The sequence below is a fragment of the Nestor notabilis genome, unplaced genomic scaffold, assembly GCF_000696875.1.
Source record: "Nestor notabilis isolate BGI_N333 unplaced genomic scaffold, ASM69687v1 scaffold32433, whole genome shotgun sequence".
Classification (NCBI taxonomy): Eukaryota; Metazoa; Chordata; class Aves; order Psittaciformes; family Psittacidae; genus Nestor; species Nestor notabilis.
The window spans coordinates 28,186-40,926 of NW_009922057.1; the positions used below are offsets into that span (position 1 = coordinate 28,186).

General features: G+C 34.9%; 1 protein-coding gene across 1 annotated transcript in view; it reads right to left on the bottom strand.

Annotated features, from left to right (window-relative positions):
* PLCE1 (phospholipase C, epsilon 1) overlaps positions 1-12,741 on the bottom strand; it is a gene marked incomplete at its 3' end in the record, with an annotated part of 104,471 nt that overhangs the window by 24,496 nt on the left and 67,234 nt on the right. The window contains exon 4 of the mRNA XM_010011431.1: positions 640-785. Coding sequence (XP_010009733.1) covers positions 640-785 — 146 coding nt within the window. The remainder of the gene's footprint in view (positions 1-639; positions 786-12,741) is intronic.

Genomic DNA, 12,741 nt, shown 5'->3' on the forward strand with positions numbered 1-12,741 from the left:
CAGATAAATTAGAGATAAAATTAAGCCTTTAATTGGCTTTGCATTTTCCTTCACAACTTACATGGCTTTTAGACTGTGGATTCATTCTGCTCAAAAAGATTCCCCTTGCCTATGAGTGTTTCAAATGTGTTTTATATAGCAAAAATGTAAACCAATAGCTCAATGAGAATCCTTATTAAACCACAAAGAGCAACAATACAAACACTTTGAAGCTTTGTTACACAAACATGATACACAAGGAGGGTCAAAGCTAAGAAATGGGAAATCTGGTCTTAACTCTTCCCTGTTCAGTCCTGTTGATTAGTTTCATTTGATTAGATTAACCACAACTGCATCCCCATCTTCTTTTCACATTTAAAAAATTTCTGTTAAGAAAAAAACCCCAAAAAAGTACTTTTTCTAATATAAGATATTTAGCATGTACCAGGAAAACCAATGGTGTCTCCAGAGCATTTGTAAAAAACACTTTTAGCATGCTTCATTTTTCCAAAAGGGATTACTAGAAAGTCACAGGGTGAGAAGATGTGATTTAGCCATGGATTTCTGTTTAGCCCATTGTTCTCTAGAGACATCTTTATAACAGAAGCTGCAGTGTAATCTGTCACTGAAAAGCCATTTAAAAAAAAGAGTTGCCAGTACCTCAGCCCTGCCAGAAATTCCATTACAGCATTGTAGTTGCCCATATTCCAGCAGCATTTTGCCACATGTACTAAATAAGAGAAGACTTCTCGTTTCTCCTCCATAGAACCTGCAGTCAGGATCAGCCAGGTAACCCATGAACTCACCTTGTAAAATAAAACAGACAGTACAGTCAGCCAAAATAATGTCACCTGGAGAATTCATGCATACTTCATGGAAAACATGGGGTTTTGTGGTTTCCTTCTGTCAGCAGGCTATCAGTCAAAATTCTACTTATACACTCCTAGCCAAATCACATATGCAATGCAAACACAACTTAGACACTCATATTACAACAGTTACATCATAAACTACTCTAGAAATACTTAAACAAAAAACTTACTGTATCTTAATATAAGATATTCCACATATGCATTCAGGCCACAAAAGAGAATGGACAGATTTCTAAAGCTGCCAGAGAAATCTGCAGTGTAAATTCTGATTAACATAACTTAAAAATCTCAACTTCACACTGAATAACCCTTGTTCTTACAATATGGACAGTGAAAGTTGATAAACTGGAATTTTTATTTTCACTTAATTTCACAAAACTGGTGCTTGTATTTAATGTACAAAATTGCTAATTCCTATATGCACTGAACGTTTAAAATAATTCATATTATCTATTTGCAGGATCACATGAAGTAAAAAAAAACCCACCTTCCTAAGTGTGACCGTACTACCAACTTCTGTTCTGATTAATTAATGCCAGAATCAGAAATTAATTTAGTATGTGATTCTGTTTGTATTTAAACAAGTAAAAATCAAACCTTCATTTTATCAGTGTGCAGATTTTCTTTCCAGTTTATGTTCCCACAACATCCATAAAAAGTAGCTATATTTCACATGGAAACCTAATTTAAACCAACTGTTCCTTTTTACAATATGATTCCCTGGGGGCTTGATTTTTATCATTGTGTAAACACTTAGGAAGCAATAAACGTGATTTGTTTACTGACACTGAGTTACATTCTTTGGTCCTGAAGGATTCAAATGTTTACAGACAATACCAGTGTGACGAGAGGTTTATAAAAAATTAGAAAATGTTAGTTCCCCCCTCAAGGGGCATAGACTTTTATTTAAAAAAACAAGTATGTGAAATAAAATGCAAATGCATTAGTATTTACAGGGAAAAAAATCCCAACCAACAATGCTAAAAATATATAGAACTTCCATTTATGCAAGTCTATACAGACACAGTGTTCTGAGCTTATAACTCCTGAGGAAGAACAGTCAAAGAAAATGAAAATCTAAGTCACTATTTAATCTTTCTGATGCCCAAATCAATCACAAACAATAAATGACAGATGTGCAGATAAGAAGACAAGCCATAGCTCAAATATATGCAGTGCATATGTGTGCACAAAAACATTGCATTTTTAAGACTGAATTCCTGAAGAGATGAGGCTGTAAAATCATATTGTCTTTCATGCAGTGAGGACATACTTGGGAGCGTGTACCATGATGATGAGGATGCTCTAATGGGATCTGATGGTCAGGGGACAATGGACCCGTTATGAAACAGTATTCCATCTGCCCTAGCCCTCATTGGAGTATTTGGGCACAGAAAGCCAGAGCTGGAAGAAACCTGCTTCAGGTCTAGTGATTACCAAATGAAAACAGGTTAACTGCTGTTTCAATTACTGTATGTTTTACAACTAACATGTAACAATAAGAAAGATTAAGAGCAGATAACAAGTATAGGGCTTTCAGCAATGGTAGAACAAGTGCCAGAGTCCAGTGTTGTACATCCAGAAGAAACTTTCTCAAATGCTGTTGCTGTAGAGACCACAATACAAAATAAATAAAAACTATTAATATTGGCTGCCCTATACAAGATATATCTAATTGCTGTCAGTTCTGAATGAGAATTTGAACTTAGCTGAGATTTTATTTGAAGTGCTCAATTGGTTATCTCTAAAATATAAAAACTGAATCAACAAAGAAGTGCTTACCTGATGAGCATGAAAGTATGGAAAAATACAAAAAAACCCCAGAGCACTGCATGACACAGGTCAAATGAGGGCAAAACCAGTGGAAAAGGTAATACAATTAATGCATTTAAAAAATCAGAAATTGTGAAACAAACCAACTCAATCTGCAATTCAAGGCATAGATTTGTTTGTGTATGCTGGAATAAAATTACATATTTTTTTTGGATAATATTGCCATTTTCCAGAAATGGCTCTGTTAGGGAACGCAAATGCTAAACATTCAACCTCACCAAGAAAATTCCTATTTGTTTGGTATGAAATACCAAGTGTAGTAATGACAGTTTGATTAATATGTGTTTAAGGTAGTAAAGATGTAATGTTCAGGAGAAAACAGTATCAAAATTGATAAAGAATGTCTAAAAAGGCGATTGAATTCAGACTCCCCACTAAGAAGCAACCACGAAACTAGGACAGCCACTTGTGCAAATCTTATTTAATAGAGGTTTAGGACTGCTATAAGCAATTATGAATTCTTACAAACACTGTGTAAAAGCAAACAAAAAATTACAAAGGTCAGCATGAACATGGCTTTGTAGCATCGCAATGGTGTATGTATATGTAAGAGCAAAATAAAGGTGCAAAAGCAGTAGTCTCCCATGAAGTTTATGCAAAGTCCTCTTGCAGGACAAGAACAGACTTACAGGAAGAGTCGAAAACATTTTTAACATCTTTCACTAAACAAGAAGTAAAAATAAAGTTTGTGAATCTGTAAATTTTAAAACAGAATGGGCAAAGGTGGATATAACGGATTGGGCAGAATCAGGGGACAGAAGCAAGCATCTGAAAATACAACCACTCCTGAAAAATAACGAATGTCTGCTTTAGAAAATTCAGTATTTTCATTTTTCCTGGAGACCAGGAAAAGTGTTAGGAGCAGGCTGGGATACGTCAGTCATATGTACATAATGGAAAATTCCATTCATATCGTTTTACATGCTGATGAACTTAGAAATGAAACAGAATTGTTTCTCTATATATGCTGTTTCAACCTACAGTTCTTTTGTCATACCTCGCAGTAGCCAGGAGTATAAACTGACTTTTCTGGTGGTTCTGAATAGTACCAGGTCTCCATAAAGTTTTTCTATGAATTATTCAGAGACTGTTGGTTGATTAATCTGAACACATCATACAGCCCCCAGAAAGGAGGTTTATGGGTTTTTCAGGAAAGATGGTATCCCAAAATTGGTTAATTGGAGGATTTTATCAGTCTGAGACTAGAACAGCAGTGATTAAAATGCAACAGTACTGTCAGAAAGGAGGGAGCAGAGGAAAGGATCAGTGAACAAAGATTGTCTCCTTTCATTCCAGGAGGTTTCTGCTGAGTGCTGTGCCTAACATCTGCAACAGCTTTTCTACTCCTAGCTTTTTTAGTGAAGACAGCTGGAAAGAGAAGATAATTCAGTCAAGTAACAGAGCTGAGGGGGCATTTTCCCAAAATTAAATGTGGCCCTGGAACCCAGATAGGAAACAAACACAGAATTAATAAGCAGAAATATCAGTTACCCACTTAAACTGCCATGGGGTATTTTTCTCATAGAAGTTTTGAACGAGGGCGATCTCGTTGAACCAACAGGCTTTACAGGAGCAGAAAACAGAAGCTGAACCTCAGCAAACTCCCTGAATATTTTATTCTGCCCAGGCAGATTAAACTGATGGATCCACAAACTTTATAATGAAGAAAAAAATATTCTAAAAGTCTTCAATAAATGCATACTGAAATAGCTTGGGTATGGCATTAATTTGAGATGATTACTCATAATGTCCACAGCTAAAAGGAACAATGTACAAGCAACACTCAAATGCAGGTTAAGTTGAAATGACTGCAATCTTCAGGAAAAGTCGTGTTTGACAGCTTAGAGGAAATTTAAGTATATTAATCAAAACATACACTCATTAAACAATACACAGTAAACCCACTCTGGAATTTTGTGATTTACTGATAAATATGTGAGCAGTCCAGAGTATATCCTCAAATATATGCCTCGCTAGGCACCATCAACATTCTCAAATGACTGTCCAGCTGCCACTGGATCCCCAAAACACCTCATAATGTGTATACATTTTGCTGCCTTGGATGCATAAGCTGCCTCTGCATAGATGGTATTCAAGAAATAACAAACTTTTCAAAGATCTTTGTTCAAATCAAAGTTCGGATGCTGTCTGTGTACACCTGAGCTAGATGCACCTCACAGAAAAGCAGGCAATAGCTTTGTATATGTACTTTGTGGCTATGGAATCCACCTGGAAGTTGAATTCAAAACCCTGGTTTTTTTCCGCTTTAGCAAGCAAGTAGCAGAGACAATATTTTAGAGTGGCATAGTTTCTCTGTCACTAAAACCAGGTGTTATTTCTTCCTCTGAAAGTGGTTTTCTAGCAAGGAGAAGACAGCAAAGGGAAGCTCCATCCTGGCAGGCTCTGACTTCTGGACACTTCAGCCAGTTGGATACAAAACAGCACCTCCTCTTCCAACAGTTCATTCTCGGTTGGCGTGCAGAGCTACCTCCCCAGCTGCATCGCAGCTGAGGAGCACCTAATGCAAGGATGAAGAACCGTCAGGTAGCCAGCTGCCCAGTCATCAGCAGCACAAGGGCTTTGCATTTCAAGCACTGCCTGAACTAACTAGCTCCAGGACCAAAGAGAGCACACCCCAGCCAAAAGAGCGCGCAATAGCAGTCTTGCCAAGCAGATCAAAATACATTGAGGGTATTCCTCAGAATGACCAGTAATGCTTTTTGGACCAAGTTTTTGTGTTAGGTATCACTTTACTGTCAGATCACAATATACATATCGACATATTAATCATTATTTCCTTTGTTTACTTTTTTTTTTCCACACTTGACTTACACAGTTCTGTTTACTTAACTCATTTTAAACTCCCTTCAGAACAGAAATCATCACAGTAAACCTATAATTAGATTTCCGCTGCACTGCTGATGAATCTGAAAAGTATGAGAAAATGTATCCTGGCTTCATTGCTGTAATTCACATGATTGCAAGACACAAGAAAAGTCGTAAGTTAAAATACGGTTCACTTAAGTAAGTTAGTAACAACATCTGTCTTTTCATTCAGATAGAAAAAAATTACTTCAGGATTATTGCATACTAATATTAAGTAGTAAACAAGGAAAATCAAATCAAACAGACACTAAAAGATTTAAACATTTTCTGGTCCCCTAATACAGAGCAGTGCTGACAACATTGTGCCAAATTAATTTCAGATATATTGTAAAGTAGCCTCATTTGGAACTTTTCAGAGGTATAGGAGCCTCCTTCACATCTGTGTATGAGCACACAGATCTGAGTCTGATCTGCACCAGATGTCCGGGCAATGCAAACTGTAGCTGAGCAATGATCGCAAGCACACGACTACAAGATCTGCACAGTTTTAGGGGTTTTGCAATTACCTTTTTGTATCACCTCTTACTATTTTAACTGCACTAAAATCTTCTTTTCAATAATTTTTTTTTTTTTAAGGTTTTTAGGCTTATCTTACTTTGATCAAAGTTTTCACATACATTCAAGTTAGATACTGCTAATGCATTTGGGAAAGGTGTATTATAACTCAGCGTTAATCTTCAAACATACTGTGAATATTTTTAAGTCAGTGACTGAGTCTTATTCAATGTTTCAACTTACTTCAGGTAGCAAGACCTTTATTTAGTATAGACAAAAGCTTCTCAGAAGGCTCCACAGATTTCTGTTGTGATTTTCAGATTTTTTTCCTTTTCATTCATTTTTTTTTTAAGGCAATTAGACAGAAAAGTTTCTATAGCTCTACTTTCAAAATTAATCATAGGAATAGATTTTTAAAAAACTTTATTAACAAAAATTAAACAAGCCCAAAATTAAACCCCTAAACTTTAAACATGGGAAATCTATCAATCATTAAAAAATAAAATAAGCCTTTGTTTTTGACTACCTAATCACTAAACTACCACTGATTTAAAGTCAAGTCTACATGCAGGTGAAAATCCCCCAATTTGTTAGGGGCAGGATCCAGCTTATTACTGATGCTCAGCTGCTTTTACTAATAAAATATGAAGGACAAAAAAGAGACACCCATGATAGAACTTGATCTTCTAGGTATGGCACATAACCTTTAAGTCCTTACAAGAGTAAACTACAACTGTTTATCATTTACTTTACATGAATCCTTCTCCATATAGTACACAGGACAGAAAAACGCTTAATGCAAGTTAAGTATTAAATGTATCCCTAAATTCACCATAGATTTACTTCACTCCTTTTCTCCTTTTAGTTTTCTAATGCTCAGGATTACAACAATTCATATATATATATTTTAAAAAAAAGATTATATAGCTTGTAGAGAATGTATTCTGTGATTATTTTTTAAAAGGGAAATTAATTTATTATCTTTCATCAGACTGTAAATGCAGCGGTGGTATTGAGGGAGGAAACTATGAAGAATCTCTATGTGCGAAGCCCAGTGTTCTGTCATTTGTACTGCTTTACACTCATTTTCCCAGCTCTTAAGTTTATAAGACTTTATAAGTCATTCCCAAGCCACATACTTCAGTAGGTGATGCTACACAGAAGAAATGATGCCTTCTATTTTTGTATTACATTTTTTAGGAACTTCATAATACTTGTGAGATGCACCTTTCAGAGATGAAATTAGCAAACACAGCTGTCTACCTGAAGATTAATACTTACCATCACCAGCAATTAATATAAAATCTTCTGGTTTACCACAAACTAAGATTACAGTACATACCTCTGCTTGATAAAATCAAGGTATTTAAGTAAATTCTGAAGAATGTGAAAAATCCGTGTAAAAAAATAACCCTCAGCAGATATCTATCATGCAGTATTTATGGCAAAAGGGAGAAACAACCATTCTCTTGTTTAAAAGCAGAATTCTTAGTATGTCAGTGTACTCTGACTTCTCCTTCTTTAAAACAAAAATTAAATCCACCTTTCTCAATATCATAAAGTCTTTCCACAAAGTAAAACTGTTCTTAAAGGATATTATTATTCTAAAACTATAAGGAGCAGATGCATTAAAAAACACTAGCAGTATGCAGCACTAGCACTAACAGCTGGCTAAGTGAGTTCCTTTGCATTGCTAACTGTGCACACACATTAGTGCTTACTGATGGATACCACGAGTACAGTATGTAACACAGAATTGGTTTACTTGAATTTCACTTAAGTTTCATTGTTAACATTTTGGGGCTTTTGCTATAACATGCAAAATAATTTTCAGATGCATTTTTTTAAATCTGAGTGTTTTAAATTGCATGTTTTATGAACAGATGGTTCACTTTACACGCTTGAGTGAAATTATATAACCTTACAAAGAACATTTATCATTTTAAATCTGATTAAACACTCTTCCAAACAAGGACTGGAAACAGTTTGATATTTGAACAAACACAATCTTTTAAAAAGTATTATGCAAGCCCATTTAGGCATTGCAAAAAAATGCTGAACTAAGAGACAGAGCATAATATTTATTTACATTCCATTATTTCAGTAAAATGATACGTCTCTGTTTCGCTAGTGAGGGTTTAAATTTGTGTTCTGAATGAACAATGAAGAAAACCTACAAATTTAAGCCATTAAAAATAAACCTATTTTATTAATTAGTGTCCTAAATAGTCATATTTTTAATTAACTTTACTGATACAAGAATCACTTAGTGAATAATGAAACCACCCCAGTAGCAGTGCTATAATGGAACAGTTCAAACATTTTTGCCTTCTTAGCTGATTTTTTGGCAATATTGAACTTCTTATCTTGCATTTGCAGGTCCATAGTGGGAATAACTTCAGAGAGCTGTTTGAATGATCTTTCAATCTGGTGCAATTTCATTGAATGATCTTTCAATCTGATGCAATTTCAATCACAATTGTTTTGCATACATACCTCTGCACGAAAAATTAAATGCTTCGTTTTGTTTTAAGGTTTTATTGCTTTTCTTTTTATTGAAGCTGTGGCCAGAAAGAAATGCTTCAAAATGTTTACATAAACATAAATGTTAACAACATGTACACTGAACTTGTGTTTCTGTGGTTGCTTTGCTGGCAAAAGGCTGGGTGTCTGGGAGTAAAAACCAGTTGGTGGCTGGGAAAGTAAAGAAAAAGGTGCCCAGGAAGATGGTGGCATATCATAAAGGTATGATACTGAGTACATGCACTCGAGGTAAAAGAAGCAGGGTGAACTAATAATATCATAATTGAACTGGAGAAAAGAACTAAATGAAGAAGAGAAAGGCATATGAGGCAACAAGGAGAGATGGAAAAAAGATAGTTTTACAGTTCTCAGGGTCCTAAAACACACTTTGGTACCATTTTCCTAATCTCTTCCCAGCTACCAGGGCTCTGCTAACTACCTCTGCAGAATGTCCTTAATAGATTCCTCCCACAGTTTTTAAGCATCCATGAAAACTGAAGTTCTGGTAGTGAGTGCTATATCAGAGCAGAAAAAGATATTACTACTCCTATTATGTGCACAGTCTTAGAGAATCCAGAAGCCAACAGTTTTGCAAAGATGGATGTTATTACATCTCACTCTTCTCCTCGCATGCTAGCCAGTACTTCAGAATCAGCTTTTAATTACATTTAGTAACAGGAAAGAATATCTGTCTTTAGCTTGATCCACTGCCTTGCTCTGACAAGACTCTATGATCAATTTGATATTATTAGAAGCAAATGAAATATCAGCTGTGTCTCACTGCAGAGTACATGTTGTGCCCAAGTCTCCACTATCAAGTATCTACAGTTTTCATCAAACTTTTAAAGACTATTGGTTTTATTTAAAGTTGGTGACATTGAATGTTTGTAGCCCAAAATATTCATGATAAAGAAAACCTTAAAATACCTTCTAACTATCTGTGTACATGTGGCACAAGCTACAATAGAGCTTTAAATTCTTCTAGCACATTAAAAAAAATTGCTAAAAAGCTGAAACATTTAAGAATATTTTAAATGTCTACAGGTGGATTTGCTTCTTCCACTCCTGTAAATCTGAATTAATTACTGAATCAAAGTTACATGCTATCAAACTGAGCCGCAGTTGTTCCCAAATACATCTGGCTTAGCAGTATGTTATCCTTATTTATATAGGGATACTGTGTATCTTTGAAACATACAGACAAGATTCTTCTCTACCTGAAAAAGCTTTAAAGAGGTGTTAATTCCTATATTGCAACACTTCCAAGTTTGGAGTTATACACTTCCTGAAAATACAGGAGAAGTCAATTGTTTTAAAGATGGCTTTTCATACTATGTTCTGGTAATAAACCCAGAAATGGAACAAACTTATAACATTCTACTGAAATTATTGCATAAAAATCTTATTTCTTTACCTGCTGTTAAAAATTAGAACCAAATGCATTCAGACTATCTGAAACGATGTGTTCTTCAAAACATTTATAAAGAAGTAACAGAATTAAAGATACTAACAGGCAAGGAAACAAACAACCCATAGCAACAAGATGTATAATAAACAGAATTTCAGGTCAAATAGGTTAAAGAGATAGAAATGTAATTCCCTTTCTCTGAGATCATTTGATCAGACTGTTGCAAGAAGAAAGTGAGAGAAAAACAACAGGATCTATTAATTCTACTGCCCAATTTTCCTACAATGCATTAAGTAAAAACCAAAATTATTGTTCCCTTTTTTAGTTTCTCTTGTTAAGTTTCTCTTTTAAGATTACTTTTTAAGTAACCTTCTGAAATATTACAAATAATTTTGTTTTCTATGAGAGGGTCAAATCACAATCTTTATAACAGCTGAGATTACATACTGCCATGCAAGAAAATTAGGATGACAACTGGATCAATGAAAATTTAGGAATGTATCTGGGGTCTAAAAGCATAGCATTTAAATGTTTTCCTTTTAGTAATTTAACTTCCCTTTTGACTTTGTATATTTGTTAAATCTGATCTAAAATTCAGGATTAAGGAACAACTGAAAAAAGCTGCATTTTAATAATAGCATTGTACAAGAAAATTTCAGGCAAGTTTCAATTTCAACCACATTTAGATGTCCAAGATAGTGCACGCACTGCCTAGAAGAGCTGTAGATGAAGGTCAACACAATATTTAAAAAAATTTCTCATCTTTTTTGTAAACCAAACAAAATTCCTGGTTTGGTTTTCAGTGTTTTGATGCCATACTATTACATTACTCCAACAAAGTGATTGACTGGATTTGTTCTTTACGTGGGAATTAGCACCTTGCTAATCGCAGAACACTAGGATGCATTTCTTCCCAAGCAAACCTATTTATTTTCACTAGTTCTAAAATGTGTATTTCAAATCCATCAGGAGCATGGTATCATTTCTCTCAGTTCTGTTCTCCTCCTCATTAAATACCTGAAAATTATTACATAGTGATCTATATTCTTTCTGCAGTGTAGTATACAAACACAGTGATTCAGTAATACCTTTCATCTGCATCTCTCATCCTTTTACGGTTATTGACCATTTTTAACTTTCCCTTTTTCAAATCTACTGCATCTACTCCACATGTTGGAAAATTCTCTAATTCTTTGAATTTTTATTTTTTTTTTTTAATTTAACTTTAGTTTTATGAACTATTTCTTGAACAGTAGTGACCAGGCTTTCTATAGCAGCACTATAGAAGTTACTTAAGCTTCAGTGGCAATCTCACCATGACTATCATCCTCTATAGTACTTCCAGGGAAGCAAAACATGAAAAAACTTGTTACATATGTAAACATTGCAAATCTTTAGTGACTGGGCTATATGTCATATGAACTTCTATCTATCTGAAAACTCTATCAGACAGTAAAGCCTGCATACAAACATTAGCAGATTATAAGATTCTTATTTTCCTGTGAATATTTTATTTCCCTGTGAATTTCAGACTTGAGAGATACAATGACCTGAAACTTTTAAAATGCTAATGAAACACAATCCTAGAATATATCCCATCCCATTTTGTGGGGGTTTTTTGTGGCTCATCTTCGGGCAAGATGTAAGCAGCCTGTGGAAATCTTGCCACAAAGACAGTAAAAAAGGAGCTCTCCAAAACATGTAAGTTGGTTACCTTGGCTTTAAAGCAGGAATAGAGCTGCTATTAAAATAAATAAATAAATAAACAAATAATCAGGCAAGGCCCACAAAACTAAATTTATTCTACCTATTGCTACTTATTTCTTGCACTGTCACTTGGTAACACTAAGATACTGGTTAACATCTGGTTGGCTGAAAGCCTTTTCAACCTTTGTGAAGGAACAGCCTCACACAACCCAGTCCTTCTGGCCTAAGGCATAACCACAACTTTCCTCCTTGTGTGTTGGGTTAGCTTTGATACAGATTTCTCGCTATATACTTAACTTGGTTTCTTGATTTCTTTTCATCCTTTTCACAATTTTCAGCTCCTCTCAGGCTCACAACACTGTGATCTCAGACCAAGAGTATCTGTCAAAAATGTATTTCCATTGTCACACTAAGAGACCCAGTAATTTTCAGAAATCTTGCAAGACTCTCAAGATGTTAAAATAAGGTACTGATATATGGAAATACTGAAGTTGGTAAAAGCCCCATCTACTGTCATCCTGCCTTTCTATAGACAAGAAAATTTAGGAAATGTTCCTGACGGATCAGTGAATCACTTTCAGTACTTTTAAGTCAAAACACCTTACCCAGATAATACAGCAAAAGAAAATCCACATTACAGTGAACATCTAGTGTTACACAGTATGCCTACTATTACATTTTTCCACAAATGAGAACTGAGTAGGAAAAATAACAGCAGTTATCTACTGCACATTCAGCCATCTTAATAGTCTTCAAGTACTAATTTCGCCTACTGCAGAGGGCAACTGTTCTCTGATTCAGTTCTGCAAATCTTCATAGACTATTTCCATGCCAAATGCTAACAGCTTACCACTCAGTGTAAGTGTTTTCTTTTGTGTAAGTCTTTCCTATATCTTTTAGACCCCACTTAGGTCTAAATACTGTAATTCAAAGTAAGCAACACAAACCAACACCAAATCGAAAGGTTTAAACAAATGACTATAAGATACTCATACTCTATGTATCTCACCAATAACTATTTAAATCATTCACATCTAG